We start from the raw sequence: 15,777 nt of genomic DNA, 5'->3' as shown, positions 1-15,777 counted from the left end.
GGTTTTTAAACACTTTACAGTGGTCTGTTAAACTACCGAGAAGGCCCTCTGCCTGGTTCCCTGTAGCTTTGCTTCTCGCAATGAGGGAACCGCCAGAAGGCCCTCAGAGCTGGACCTCAGTGTCCGGGCAGAACAATGGGGGTGGAGACACTCCTTCAGGTCTACTGGACTGAGGCCGTTTAGGGCTTTGAATGTCAGCACCAACTCTTTGAATTGTGCTCAGAAACGTACCGGGAGCCAGTGTAGGTCTTTCAAGACTGGTGTTATGTGGTCTCGGCAGCCACTCCCAGTCACCAGTCTAGCTGCCACATTCTGGATTAGTTGTAGTTTCCGCGTCACCTTCAAAGGTAGCCCCACGTAGAGCGCATTGCAGCAATCCAAGTGAGAGATAACTAAAGCATGCACCACTCTGGCGAGACAGTCTGCGGGCAGGGAGGGTCTCAGCCTGCGTACCAGATGGAGCTGGTAAACAGCTGCCCTGGACACAGAGTTGACCTGCGCCTCCATGGACAGCTGTGCGTCCAAAATGACTCCTAGGCTGTGCCCCTGGTCCTTCAGGGGCACAGTTAGTCCATTCAGGACCAAGGAGTCTTCCACACCTGCCTGCCTCCTGTCCCCCCAAAACAGTACTTCTGCTTTGTCGGGATTCAACCTCAATCTGTTAGCCTCCATCCTCTAACCGCCTCCAGACACTCACATAGGAACTTCACCGCCTTCACTGGTTCTGATTTGAAAGAGAGGTAGAGCTGGGTATCATCTGCATATTGATGAACACCCAGCCCAAACCCCCTGATGATCTCTCCCAGCGGCTGCATGTAGATGTTGAAAAGCATGGGGGAGAGGACAGAACCCTGAGGCACCCCACAAGTGAGAGCCCAGGGGTCTGAACACTCATCCCCCTCTCCACTTTCTGAATATGGCCCAGGAGGAAGGAGCGGAACCACTGCATAACAGTGCCCCCAGCTCCCAGCCCCTCTAGACAGTCCAGAAGGATGTTATGGTTGATGGGGTCAAAAGCCGCTGAGAGATCCAGCAGAACTAGGAAACAGCTCTCACCTTTGTCCCTAGTGTGCCGGAGATCATCGACCAGCGCGACCAAGGCAGTTTCAGTCCCGTGATGAGGCCTGAATCCCGACTGGAAGGGATCCTTAAGAACATCAGAACCTCCTGGATCAGGAACAATGGACCATCTGGCCCAGCATCCTGTTCTCACAGGTGCCCGTGGGAAACCAGGATGCAGGATCCGAGCACAGAAGCCCTCTGGCCTCCTGTGGCTTCCACCAGCTGGCATTTATAAGCACTGCTGCTTCCAACTGTGCAGGCAGAGCAAAGCGATCGTGACTAGCATCCATCAAAAGCCCTCTCCTCTTCCATGAATTTGTCCAGTCCTCCTTTAAAGCCATCTAGCTTGGTGGCCCTGGCTGCCTCCTGTGGGAGGGAGTTCCACAGTTCACCCTCCTCCTCTGGCAGAGCAGCAGGGGGCAAGAGGCACGAGAGGAGTCTGAGATGCCCAGTCCCTGTGCCTGGGGCTGTAGGTCTAGCTCAGGGCATGGGGGGAGGCTTTGAACCCTGAGATGCCTTGCACCATTGGGTCAGGAGCCTGGAGGATGTCTGGGGCCAGGGCAAGGTCATGCGCAGGTGGTGGTGGGGAGCCCAGGCCAGGTGCATTTGGGGCAGGAGGCTGGCATGATGGTGGGAGAAGTAAACAGGCAGTGCAGGTTGGAGGAGGAAGAGGAGCAGGAGGAAGGTGCAGCATGATTGCTAAGAGAAGCAAGGCCTTGTTGGCATAGAACTCCCATGCCCAGAGATCTGCACTGGTTGTCGCTTTGCTGCCGGGCCAAGTTCAACTATTAGTATAAAGGTAAAGGGACCCCTGACCATTAGGTCCAGTCGTGGCCGACTCTGGGGTTGCGGCGCTCATCTCACTTTATTGGCCAAGGGAGCTGGCGTACAGCTTCCGGGTCATGTGGCCAGCAGGACTAAGCCGCTTCTGGTGAACCAGAGCAGCGCACGGAAACACCGTTTACCTTCCTGCTGGAGTGGTACCTTTTATCTACTTGCACTTTGACGTGTTTTCGAACTGCTGGGTTGGCAGGAGCAGGGACTGAGCAATGGGAGCTCACCCCGTCGCGGGGATTCAAACTGCTGACCTTCTGATCGGCAAGCCCCAGGCTCACTCTTTCTGTTGGAAGCCGCCCAGAGTGGCTAGGAAAACCCTGCCAGATGGGTGGGGTATAAGTAAATTTTATTATTATTATTATTATTATTATTATTATTATTATTATTATTATTGAGCGTGGCAGCACCTGCACTTTTGAGTCCTCTGCCTTTCGGCATCAGGCAAGAGCCATCGCCACTGGTGCTTCTTTTCAGTGCCTGCTAAAAACATTTCAGTTTAGGCAAGTCTACCCAGATGTTATTGCTATTTTAACTTTGCCAAAGTCTTAAATGATTGTTGATTTTTCTCGTATCGTTTTTGTAAACGGCTTTGAGTGTTGTTCTTTTTCCCAGTTGCAGTGCCTGCATTTTCCTTCCCATCCAGCCCTGGCTCCCGGTCTCCGCAGCTTCGATTGCCCTGCTTGGTGCAGCAATCCCGGTGTGCTCAGCCCTGCCAGTCAGGTGCCAGGGCGCTTAGCCTGGCTAATGATAAGCCATAGCTGAACAATGGGAGAGGGAGGGTGGGGTGAGGTGCACTTTCGGTGGCCACCGAAAGCCGCCCTGTCCTTCTGGCGAACTCTGCAAGTGTGGGAGGCAGAGGGGGCCAAGAGGACTGGGAGGAAGGTCACACGGGTGCTGCCTCTCAAGTCGCCGGCCCAGCCCGACCGAAACACAGCTCTCTGTTGAAATTCGCATTTCTCTGAATTTTGCAATGCAATTCTCCACACACCCCAAATAGGTACAAAATTGCATAGATTGGGGGGAAATGTGCACAGAGGTGCATGTCTCTGAAAAAACTGCACACAAAATCCATTATATTAGTATAATGAAATGCTATTATTAGTATTAGAAATATTATTATTAAGAATTTCCTGCCCTCCACCCGAAGGTCCCAAGATGAGTCAAAGCATCAAAAGACAATTTTAAAACAATGATAATTACATTGCCATATGTCTATCTGTCTGTCTATCTATCTGTCTATCTATCTATCTATCTATCTATCTATCTATCATCTATCTATCTATCTATCTATCTATCTATCTATCTATCATCTATCTATCATCTATCATCTATCTATCATCTATCTATCTATCATCTATCATCTATCTATCATCTATCTATCTATCTATCTATCTATCATCTATCTATCTATCTATCTATCTATCTATGTATCATCTATCATCTATCATCTATATCTATCTATCTATCATCTATCATCTATCTATCATCTATCTATATCTATCTATCTATCTATCTATCTATCTATCTATCTATCTATCATCTATCTATCTATCATCTATCATCTATCATCTATCATCTATCATCTATCATCTATCATCTATCATCCATCATCTATCTATCTATCTATCTATCTATCTATCTATCATCTATCTATCTATCTATCTATCTATCTATCTATCTATCTATCATCTATCTATCTATCTATCTATCTATCTATCTATCTATCATCTATCTATCTAAATGAAAGGAGTGAAAACCACATCCAAAAATCCCTTTGTCAGGTGAAACCCATCCTAAAACATTAGTGAGCTTTTAGGAGGATTAAATACATATATATATTGCAAATTGCTGCATGAATGTGGACAACTGAAATTAGGATTGGGAAAAATGGGAAACCTGGAGAGTGGAGATTGACAGCTCCCTCCCCCTGCCAGGCTCCAGTCTGACTGGTCTCCCTGCGGCCGGGTGTCGCCCTGTGACGCCTCCCCCGTGTTTGGGAATACGCCGACCTGGGTAGGGCTGTTGCTCTGGGGCCGGATTAGAAGGGAATCCAGTGAGCCGGCTTGTGACAAGCCTTAGCGCGTCCCCCGTGAGCCGGCCCCGCCTGCCTGGCCCTTTAAAAGCCACTTGGCTCAGCCGGCAGGGCTCAGACACGGCTCTGGCAGCACCATGAAGGCAGGTGGTCTCCTCCTCCTCCTCCTCCTCTCCGTGGCCCTGCTGGCCCTGGGGGGCCATTGCATGCCCTCTTTGGACGCCAAGGAAGCAGAAGGTGAGTACAGCTAGTCAGAGGGGAGCTTGGGGCCTCTGAGGCTGGGCTGGGGACACCTTGGGTGGTCACTGGAACACAGGATTGTAGAGATGGAAGGGACCCAAAGGTCCTCTAGTCCAACCCCCTGCAATGCAGGAACCACAGCTCTAGAATCCCTGACATATGGCCACCAAACCTTCCGTGAAGGAGAGTCCACCACCATCTGAGGGAGACCGTTCCACTGCCCAAGAACGTTCTTCCCAAGGTTTGGTCGGAATCTCCTTTCTTGTAACTTGAAGCCGTGGGTTCAAGTCCTCCCTTCTGGATCAGCAGAAATCAAGCTTACTCCATCTTCCAGGTGACGGCCCTCATGTGACTCTCATGTCACCTCTCAGCCTTCTTTCTCCTGGCTCTGCAGCTCCTTTTCCGCCCCACCCCACCCCCAAGACACACACCTGAGTCAGCTGCGTCTTTTGTGGTCTGACGTGCCTCCTCTCTCCACCAGTGGTCTGTGGGTGCAGGCCAGGAAATGATGGTCCCCCTCTGGCACAATGTTTATATGGATGCCCCACAAGGTGGGCTGTCCAGGCTGGGATGGGGCTGTTTGTTTTTTAGGGGTGCGCATCAAGCAGCAGGCGATCTGAGCATTGCTCCCCAAGATATCTCCCCTTGGAACTGATGGTGCTTTAGGGGGTGGGGGACTGTGTGCGCATAGGGGCACAGCCTGGGCAGGGCCCCTTCTGCACCAGCTGCTGTCTTCAGGTGCCAAAGAGAATACTGCTAAGGGGCCTGCTTGACATCAATAGACAGGGAGTTCCAAAGTGAAACTGCTGCCATACGAAACAACCAAGTTCTTACAAATACGGAAGAGGTATTATGTGGTTCATCTTATGTTGTTACCTCTTGCACTTCTTTGTGAGGGGTGCTCTGGAAAGTGGCTTATGTAAGTGACCCTTTGTGGGTCTCTTAAGAATATAAGCAAATCCTGCTGGATGAGGCCAGTGACTCACCTAGTCCAGCATTATGTTCTTACAGTGGCCAACCAGATGTTCATTATGGGAAAACCCATAAGCAGGATTAGAGCATGAGAAGACTCTCCTCTCTTGAGGTTCCCAGCAAGTGGCTTTGAGAAGCATTGATCAGAGCCATCCTGGCTAGTAGCCAGCGAGAGCCCTCTCTGTGAATTTCTCTAATCCGCTTTTTAAGTCGTCCAGCTTGGTGGCCCTCATTGCCTCCTGTGGCAGGGAGTTCCACAGTTTAACTCTGCACTGTGTGAAAAAGGATTTTCTTTTACTTGTCCTGAGTCTTCCAACATTCATCTTCATAGGATGCCCATGAGTTCTCGTATTAGGAGAGATAGATAGATAGATAGATAGATAGATAGATAGATAGATAGATAGATGATAGATAGATAGATAGATAGATAGATAGATAGAGAAAGACTTTTCTCTTTCCCCTTTCTCCATGCCAGGCATTGTTTTATAAACTTTGACATGTTGCCTCCCAGGGCTTATGCACGTCTCTCTTTGCCCCACTGCTTCCCCCTGGGAAAACATAGTCTTTAGCGCTGAATTGGAACAAACAGCAGTCGGGTTTTCCACAAACTGCCATTTGTTCCGATTGATCCCTAAAGAGCAGGTTTTCCAGGGGAAAGCGGTGACAGAAAAGCAAAACTGTTTGGACTCGTGCTTTGTAGACACAGGACAAGCGGAAGTGTAGATGATCACTTGGCCACCTTTAATCGAAACCCAAAAGTCCCAAACACTGCAACCTTTGCTCCACCCCCTTGATAGTTTTGACTGCCCTTCCCCGTCCCTTTGGTGAGCTTCACCTGTGGCTCTTGCAGGCAAGGACAGCAAGGACGGCTACTGCTACAACGTGCCGCCCGTGGCGAACATCTTCGAAGAGAGGAACTGTAGCGCCTGCCTGCAAAACAAGTCCTGCTCCACCTGTGACAATGACTCCCAGTGCCCGGGCACCCAGAAGTGCTGCCCAGGGGACTGTGGCTACGTCTGCCAGGAAGCCGTCATTGGTGAGTGGGGTGCTGGGTGGGGCCCCTACCTGCCTGCCCCTTGCCTCTCCCCACAGCTTCTTTTCTGTGTGTTGGGGGGTGTGCGTGGGAGGCAGGCAATCTGAAAAGTTCACCCCACCAAAGCTCTCCTAAGTTATTGTGGCAAAAATGGGAGACCCTATTCCTCAATTCTCACTTTCTTTCACATTCGTTAAATTTAGGAGTCCAGTGGTGGGGTGCAGAAATTTATCGGATTTGTACAGGATGTTGTACATGATTGGCGCAGATTCCCCCCCTTTTTTTGCTATACTGAATCATGTTATTGGGTCCTTCCCCCCCCCCATATGGCTGTAATCATATATACAAATGTGATTTAAACATGATATTCAACCTTTATTCAGGGCCTTACGTGAAAATGCTTTGGATTGGAACACTAAGACATCGTACCTTATATGGCCCTTAAATTGCTTAGATTTTTTTAAAATTTGTTTTAGAAAACTGCTGAAAACTGTTAGAATACTAAAATCCAAGGGTCACTAACACTCAGGTCCATCTCTGGGGGTCTTCTGGCGGTTCCCTCCCTGCGAGAAGCGAAGTTACAGGGAACCAGGCAGAGGGCCTTCTCGGTGGTGGCGCCCGCCCTGTGGAACGCCCTCCCACCAGATGTCAAAGAGATGAACAACTACCAGACTTTTAGCAGACATCTGAAGGCAGCCCTCTTTAGGGAAGCTTTTAATGTTTGATGCATTACTGTATTTTAATATTTTGTTGGGAGCCACCCAGAGTTGCTGGGGAAGCCCAGCCAGATGGGCAGGGTATAAATAATAAATTATAATATTATTATTAACTTCCAGTCCACGCAAAAGGTGCAGGTGCAAGTCAGTCATTATTTGGGAATTGCAAGAAGCATCCCTGCCACTGAGTGCTGTTCCCCCACCCATTTGTTTATTTATTTCATGAGATTTCTAAACTGCAAAGCATAGCCACTGTGGCTAACAGCCCTAGGTAGCCCTGCACCTCTCAGGGGGGCAGTACTGGCCTTTTTGGGACCGACTGATCTAGTCAGCAGGGGGAACTGGCTTTCAGCAGCCCAAACACCCCAGCTCAGCGAGGGCTTGGCAAGTTGGGGTTTCCAGGCCAGCTGCATGTTCTGGCTTGTCTTTTTCTGGGGAGCCCAAGGCTGACCAGAGGGAGGAGGGAGGTTTCAGGGTCCCACAGAGTGCCCAGGCAGCATCCTCCACGTGGGACAAAAGCGATGGATGGGGGCAGGTGAGGAGTAGAAGGAGAGGGACCAGGAGCCTCGGCTGGTTGGAGTGAGCCGTGGGTTTCTTAGGGGCCTGGTTCATCTCCTGAAGGCTGCATCCGGTCATGTTCAAAGTGCGAAAAATAATATTGGGTGTGGGATTCTCAAGCAACAACTGGATAATTGCTGCCTTTGAAAAGTCATAGAATTGTAGAGTTCAGGGACTGACAGGCGTCATCCTGTAATGCAGGAATCACAGGTGAAGATTCCCAGCAGCTCAAGTCATCACAAGGTGTGCGTGTGTTTTAAAAGGGACCTTCAAAATGCAATTTTGAAAATCAGTCTTCAGAACATCGCTCATTCTTTGGTGGCCCTGACTTTCAGGGAACGGAGAGATTGAGGTGTTGGGAGACCCCACCATTGGGAAATGGGAATTGTAGTTTTCCTGCTACAGGACACAGACGTGTGGCAAGTGTAAACTGCTTGACGTTTGAGGGGTGCTTTACCCGTCTTCCTTGCTGCGCTCCCCTACAGGGCAGACTTTCCTTGCTCTTAACATTCCAAAATGGGGAGAATTCCAACAGGTACAATTTCTCCAAGCCCAGCGCTGTGTCGGTGAAGGGAGCCGTGCCTGCAGAAATTCTCCACTCTGAGCAATGGAATCTGGAAACCAGCCAGTAGCTTCCTGTGCCAAATCCCTCCTCACACCTGAGATGTTCACCTTGAAGGTGTGAGTACCTGTGTTTCGGGAAGGGAGGGAGGGAGAAAGAGGCTGACCTGTGTCCCCACACCCTTCAGTGCGGCTTGCCTCATGTTTCTTTGTGGTTCTGTGTCTTGCGCTGGGTGGGAACCACCTCTGACTGCCTCACGAGGAGGGCTGGGCCAGGCTGGCAACATTACACCAAAACAACATCTCAGAACCAGGATGATGCAAATGCCATGAGCTTCTCCATTGTCCTCACCTTCCTCAGCACCACACATCACCAGCTGCCTGTTGCCAGCTGTTGCCAATGCACCTGTGGCTGTTCATAGGCAGGAGAACCCACCTGTGCAGGTGTGACTTGAAGCCCTTCCAACTTTGTGTGTGAGAGAACAAGCTTGGCTTGAGCCTTTACTTGTGTCCCCAAAGGTACAAAGTGAAAGAAACTTCTGCACATATTCAAAAGCAAATTTGGAGCAAAATTACGGTGTGTGTTTTTAAAAAAACAAAGCAAGTAAGAACATAAGAATCCTGAGGTTGAATCCTGACAAGACAGAAGTACTGTTTTTGGGGGACAGGGAGTGGGTTGGTGTGGGGGATTCCCTGGTCTTGGATGGGGTAACTGTGCCCCTGAAGGACCAGGTGCGCAGCCTGGGAGTCATTTTGGACTCACAGCTGTCCATGGAGGCGCAGGTTAACTCTGTGTCCAGGGCAGCTGTCTACCAGCTCCATCTGATACTCAGGATGAGACCCTCTCTGCCCGCGAACTGTGTCGCCAGAGTGGTGCATGCTCTAGTTATCTCACGCTTGGACTACTGCAACGCGCTCTACGTGGGGCTACCTTTGAAGGTGACCCGGAAACTGCAATTAATCCAGAATGCGGCAGCTAGACTGGTGACTGGGAGTGGCCGCCGGGACCACATAACACCGGTTCTGAGAGATCTGCATTGGCTCCCAGTACGTTTCCGAGCACGATTCAAAGTGTTGGTGCTGACCTTTAAAGCCCTAAACGGCCTCGGTCCTGTATACCTGAAGGAGCGTCTCCACCCCCATCGTTCAGCCCAGACACGGAGATCCAGTGCCGAGGGCCTTCTGGCGGTTCCCTCACTGCGAGAAGCCAAGTTACAGGGAACCAGGCAGAGGGCCTTCTCGGTAGTGGCACCCGCCCTGTGGAATGCCCTCCCATCAGATGTCAAAGAGATAAATAATTACCTGACATTCAGAAGACATCTTAAGGCAGCCCTGTTCAGGGAAGTTTTTAATATGTAATGCTGTACTGTTTTTAACACTGATTGGGAGCCGCCCAGAGTGGCTGGGGAAACTCAGCCAGATGGGCGGGGTATAAATAATAAATTATTATTATTATTATTATAAGAAGTGTCGATCTCCCCTCCTGCCTTTTCCAGCAACTCATATTCAGAAGCATTATTGCTTCCAGCTGTGGAGGCCTCGGTCCAGTAGACCTGAAGGAGCGTCTCCACCGCCATCGTTCAGCCCAGACACTGAGGTCCAGCTCCAAGGGCCTTCTGGCGGTTCCCTCCCTGTGGGAAGCAACATTACAGGGAACCAGGCAGAGGGCCTTCTCGGTGGTGGCACCCACCCTGTGGAATGCCCTCCCACCAGATGTCAAAGAGATAAACAACTACCAGACTTTTAGAAGACATCTGCTCTGTTTAGGGAAGCTTTTAATGTTTAATAGGTTATTGTACCGGTATTTTAGTGTTCTGTTGGAAGCCGCCCAGAGCGGCTGGGAAAACCCAGCCAGATGGGCGGGGTATAAATAATAAATTATTATTATATTATTATCATGGCTAGCAGACAGACTTATCCTCCATGAAATTGGCTAATCCTCTTTCATAGAATTGCAGAATTGAAGAGTTGGAAGGGTCAACAAGGGATCATCTAGACCAGGGGTTGTCTACCTGGTCCCTGCCGCCCACTAGTGGGTGTTTCAGGATTCTAGGTGGGCAGTAGGGGTTCCAAGGCACAAGCTGAATCCTCCTTCCATCGAGCGCTGGTGGGCAGTAAGGAAATTTGACTATCAAGAAAGATGCATTAGTGGGCGGTAGGTATAAAAAGGTTGAGTACCCCTGGTCTAGTCCAACCCCCTGCAATGGTGGAATCTTTTGCCCAAAATGAGGCTTGAACCCCAACCCTGGGATTCAGAGTCTCATGCTGTCTGCTGACTGAGCTATCAGTTGGTGGCTGCCACCGTCTCCTGCAGAAGTGAGTTCCGTAGTTTCCATCCCTTTGTTTGTACTCTTTTCAGGGCCGGATTTAGGTTTGACAAGGCCCTCAGCTCCTGAAGGTAATGGGGCCCTTTCTATGTCCAGCTGTCCTTTGCCAAGAACAAATTGTCGCTTTTTTTGTGTTGCTATATGGTAATTTATGGACCTAATAGGTATTTCAAGCCGTTTGCACATAACAATCAGGAGCCTACACAACAGAAAACACTGTTGCTGTATGTAGGTTTTATCATATTTGTTTTTTATCTTATATTTTGGAAATGTACATCCAGTTTTTTTATCATTTAAATTGTTTTGGGGCCCCCAATCGAATGGGGCCCTAAGCTAGAGCTTGTTTAGCTGATACGTAAATCCGGCGCTGACTCCTGGCCTTTCCCACTTTTAAAATTGGTTTATGTGAGACATATGACCCATATGTTTAAGTATCACCTTGTCTCCTTCGACAATTCTCTGGAAGTTTGCTCTTTCTAAAACCTTGAGGCACAATTTAGAGCAGGAGAACTGAAAAGGTAGGTGAGGACAGGTGTCATTTTTGGGGCATGAGCTCAGCCATGGTTTTTCCACCCGAGGGTGACATTTGTCACCAGCCAGCACATGCCTGAGCATAAACACCTGAAGCCTCCCTGAGTTTGCCTGCGCATTTCCAGATCCGGTCTGTCCGGTTATGCAAAGAATTCTCCTCCGTCCTTCTTTTCCCCCTGCATGCCAAGAAGACGGATCAATAGGGTAGAAAACCAAGCGCTGCCAGCGAAGGTGGGGGCCTTCTGATGTTTCCTTCCTCCTAAGGCCTGCCTCACATTGCTGTGCACCCTCCCTTCTCTCCCTCTCTCTGGACCCCACAGACTTTTGCCGCCTGCCCTCGGTCTGCGGAAACTGCAAGGCGATGTTTGCTCGCTACTTCTACAACGCCTCCACCCAGAAATGCGAGCAGTTCGTCTATGGCGGCTGCGGTGGGAACAAGAACAATTTTGACACGGTAGACGACTGCATCCGAACCTGCGGGAAGTCCCGTGAGTATTCACTTTTAAGCTTGGCATTAGCTGACAGTGTGATGCTGCAGCAAAAAAGGCGCAGGCTATTCCAGGGTGCATCAGCAGAGGTCTAGTGCCCAGATCAAGCGGAGCCATGAGAGCACTCTATTCTGCCTTGGTCAGATCCCACCCGGAATCCTGTTTTGGGCACCATTTCTTAAGGAGGATATGGACAAGCTGGAAGGTGTGCAGAAGAGGGTGACCAAGATGATCAAGGGCCTGGAAACCAAGCCTTATGAGGAACGGTTGAGGGAGCTGGGTGTGTTTAGCCTGGAGAAGAGACGACTGAGAGGTGATATGAGGAAGGGCAATGTAGCTCAGTGGTAAGAGCATCTATCTTGCAAGCAGAAGGTCCCAGATTCAATGGCACCTCCAGGTGGAGTTGAGAGAGACTCCTGACTGAAATCCTGCCGAGCCGTTGCTGCCAGTCGGCATAGACCAGGCTTCCTCAACCTCGGCCCTCCAGATGTTTTTGGCCTACAACTCCCATGATCCCTAGCTAGCAGGACCAGCAGTCAGGGATGATGGGAATTGTAGTCTCAAAACATCTGGAGGGCCAAGGTTGAGGAAGCCTGGTGTAGACAATACTGAGCAACGTGGAACAATGGTTGATTCAGTATAGGGCAGTTTCCTAGATTCCCATATGATCGCCATCATCAAATCTCTGAAGGGGTGTGATATGGAGGATGGAGCAGCTGGAGTATTTCTTTGGAGCTTCTTGGTGCAGTCATCCAGCTGATCAGGGGATTGATATTTGGACCCACCAAGCTCCAGAGGAGGACATGACTTGCCCTTCTCTAAATTGTCCTCTTTTCTTTTCCAGGGACGGCCTAGACTGAGAAAGCCATCGGGGCAGACCTGTCCCCTCGCTGCGAGACCTGACTCCGTCCTCCTCTCAGCAGCTGCACCTTCCTTCCTGGCCTGGTGGAGAAGGGGCTCAGAGACCCCTGACATCTTTGACTCTGTTTTGGAAAATGAGAGGAGCAAGGGATCCTGGGTGGGTGCTCTGCCTGCTCTCCAGCCTGCCAGCTCCTTGATCGTGGGTTCCTGGGAACACCCTACCCTCTGCAATGCATCCAACATGTTTCTGCAATACTGTGTCGAAAGCCTGTGTCACAATCGATACTTAACCCCCCTTTGACACTTCTCTGCTGTTTCCTGTTTCCAGAGTGATAGTCCTGGCAGGGGAGACTTCAGGCCTCTTGGTCCACATCTTCGTAGATCCTTGATCCTGTGGAGAAGTTTAGGGATCACCAAAATCATAGAATTGTAGAGTTCTAGTCCAACCTGCTGCAATGCAAAATCCCTGACAGGTGGCCATCAAACCTCTGCTGATAAACCTCCAAGGAAGGAGATCATTTTACCCAAGGAGCGCTGCTGGATGACCCGCTGATGTGGCTGGCCCCTCTCATGGTTTCCGTTGCTCCCCGATTGTTGCTTGCAGCCCCCACTGCCTGCTCCCCTGCAGCTGTCTCTGACCTCTGTGATGACCTGAGTGGCGTGAGATGCACTTGTTTGCACTTTGGAAAGGGAGAAGGGCTTTGCTAGGATATAAGGAAACGATAAGCAAAAACTGCATTTGCCCAAGCAAAGCTCATAACTGAGCCATGCAAGGCAGGTGCCCGCTGAGAAAAAGATGTCACCTTATGTCCAAGATACAGAAAAAGGCAGATGTTGGCCGCCTCCTGAGTGTTAAGTTCCTAGAATCCTAGAACAGTAGAGTTGGACCACAAGAGTCATGGCATAGCCAGGATCTTTGCTGGGGGGGGGGGAGAACCTCAGTTAGCTATGTCTTTTTTTAATTTTTTATTGATTTAGGGGGGCAGCTGCCCCTCCCTGCCCCCCGGCTATGCCCATGCAAAGGGTCATCTAGTCTCTCTGTTGATGCGCTGGTGCTTTCTAAATACTCAAATAAAGAAATAAATAAACAGATTTTGGCTGGTGCTCATGAATGAATGAATGAATGAATGAATGAATGGGTACCGACTGTCACCTGTTGGTGGGTCTATGTTCCAGACAGCACTTGCCAAAGCCACAGATGCGTAGGCAGAGAGGGAGGGAGCTGGACAAGGGGGGGGCAGGGAACCAGTCTTGTTTGTGATGCCAGCCCTTCTTAGGTACTCCTTAAAGGTAAAGGGACCCCTGACCATTAGGTCCAGTCAGGGACGACTCTGGGGTTGCGGTGCTCATCTCTCTTTACTGGCCGAGAGAGCCGGCGTACAGCTTCCGGGTCATGTGGCCAGCATGACTAAGCCGCTTCTGGCGAACCAGAGCAGCGCATGGAAACACCGTTTACCTTCCCGCTGGAGCAGTACCTATTTATCTACTTGCAGTTTGACGTGCTTTTGAACTGCTATATTGGCAGGAGCAGGGACCGAGCAACGGGAACTCAGTCACAGGGATTCAAACCACTGACCTTCTGATCGGCAAGTCCTAAGCTCTGTGGTTTAACCCACAGCGCCACCCACGTCCCTTTGCAGATCTTAGGTTCAGGTCCTTAGGTTCAGGTCCTGGCCAGCAGAGAGAGCTGTGTCAGCTGCTTGGCTTATTTGAAGGCAGAAGTTTCCAAGCTGTAGCACTGAGACCCGGACAGTGCTGGATTTACGTATAAGCTCAACAAACTATAGCTTAGGGCCCCACTCTCTTGGCCCCCGCAAAAAAAAAAATTAAAGGAAAAAACCCCCTGGATGTACATTTCCATAATATAATATAAAAAAAACAAATAAAATGAAACCTACCTACAGCAACAGTGTTTTGTGTTGTGTCGGCTCCTGTGATGTAAGTCATGGGCCCCGCCTGCTCACCTGCTCCCTAAAATATCACTGCTTTGCTCCTTTCTATATATAGGGTGCCTACATTCTGCATGGACTGCTTGCATGGCAACATGCGCAAATGGCTTTAGGTCCATATAGCATCTATTCAACACAAAAAACAATGACAATTCATCATTGACAAAGGACAACTGGACATATAAAGGGCCCCATTTCCTTCAGTAGCTTAGGGCCTCCTCAAACCTAAATAATAATAATAATAATAATAATAATAATAATAATAATAATATCTGGTCCTGGACCCAGAGTTGGCTTTTATACAGCAAACCTGATGGGGTCCCCTCCCCTGGCACCCCATGACCCTCCTCCTGCCTCAAAAAGCCCTTTAAGAGCCCGTTTGCATGCCCTCAGGCTTCCCACAACAGCTGGGGCTAGAAACTCAAACCTTCAGCAGGAATACCCCCACCGCCCTGCAATTTTCCAGATCCTTTGATTCAGAAGAATTTGGGGTCTGGAAAATCCCCGCAAAGCCGCCCTCCACATGGCACCAGCAGTCGACAAAGCTGAGAGGGGAGTGGGCTGGCACTGGAGTCTGTGCTGAACCTGCTCACAAAACCCTGTGGAAATAGGAGAACGACGAGCGATGGGGCAGGTCTTGTGGAAACAGAAGCATGACAAGCGATTCTACCACGAGCCCCCCAAGCCTGGCAGGCTCAGAGCAGTAGGGCAGTGTTGTGGTGCTGTGAGTTTTGGGGTCAGTCTGGATGATGCCCCTTCCGGTTCTTGGGAGCCTATGAGGGCGAAATGGAGGAAGCCAGCTGGCCAAACGAGTCTCTTTGTCCAGACAATGGCTTGGCTGATTATTTGTGCACCACCATTAGCTGAACCAAAGTATCTTCTCTGTGCCATAGAACAAATGGGTTGGGGTGGGGCTTTCTTCCACCCCCTCACCTATCTGCTAGGTAGGTGTTATGTACTGAGTTGAATAGGATCCAAAAGGCAGCAGTCTGATTGGTCCTAGAACAATAGGGTCCAGAATGCAGCAGTCTGATTGGTCCTAGAACAATAGGATTCAGAATGCAGCAGTCTAATTGGTCCTAGAACAATAGGATTCAGAATGCAGCAGTCTGATTGGTCCTAGAACAATAGGACCCAGAATGCAGCAGTCTTATTGGTCCACAAGAGCCACCCAATCCAGCTCCAGGTGGAAGTGAATCCGCAACCCGATTGGCCTACAGGAGAATCCCAGAATTAGCCAATCACGTGGGGCCCATTGTGTAAATAACGTATATAAAGCAAAAAATTTTTTTCCTTCCAGTAGCACCTTAAAGACCAACTAAGTTAGTTCTTGGTATGAGCTTTCGTGTGCATGCACATTTCTTCAGATACACAGACATTCTGGGGGAACTTCCATTCCTCCTCCTCACCACTAGGAGCTGAATAAAGAGCATGAAATCCACTCTCGACTCTGAGTATATTTCAGTAGGAGTCAACTGAGATGGAAGTAGGCTGGAAGCTGGAGACACTGAGACCTGCTTGCTCTGTGCTGGAGCCAAAGCTGCAACTTACAGAGAAGTGAGAGGTGTTTGGGTGTCTATGCTGTCTATGCTGTGAGAGCCAGTGTGGTG

The 15,777-nt window shown here is 49.8% G+C and overlaps 1 protein-coding gene across 1 annotated transcript; it reads left to right on the top strand.

The window, feature by feature from the left end:
- Positions 1–3,912: 3,912 nt before the first annotated feature.
- Positions 3,913–12,464, top strand: LOC128416700 (actinia tenebrosa protease inhibitors-like). Its single transcript, XM_053394756.1, has 4 exons — positions 3,913–4,168; positions 5,994–6,179; positions 11,190–11,357; positions 12,202–12,464. Exons 1-4 carry the CDS (start codon positions 4,069–4,071, stop codon positions 12,210–12,212), a joined length of 465 nt encoding a protein of 154 aa, XP_053250731.1. The 5' UTR covers positions 3,913–4,068; the 3' UTR covers positions 12,213–12,464.
- The last annotated feature ends 3,313 nt before the right edge of the window (positions 12,465–15,777 follow it).

The sequence above is a fragment of the Podarcis raffonei genome, chromosome 6 (assembly GCF_027172205.1).
Source record: "Podarcis raffonei isolate rPodRaf1 chromosome 6, rPodRaf1.pri, whole genome shotgun sequence".
Classification (NCBI taxonomy): domain Eukaryota; kingdom Metazoa; phylum Chordata; class Lepidosauria; order Squamata; family Lacertidae; genus Podarcis; species Podarcis raffonei.
This window is presented reverse-complemented; position numbering and strand designations above follow the sequence as displayed.

Excerpts from the sequence above, each read along its gene's own strand:
- LOC128416700 (XM_053394756.1), top strand. The coding sequence starts at position 4,069 with ATGAAGGCAGGTGGTCTCCTCCTCCTCCTCCTCCTCTCCGTGGCCCTG. Across the intron at positions 4,169-5,993 it reads GGACGCCAAGGAAGCAGAAG|GCAAGGACAGCAAGGACGGC; the intron begins GTGAGTACAGCT and ends TGGCTCTTGCAG. Across the intron at positions 6,180-11,189 it reads CTGCCAGGAAGCCGTCATTG|ACTTTTGCCGCCTGCCCTCG; the intron begins GTGAGTGGGGTG and ends TGGACCCCACAG.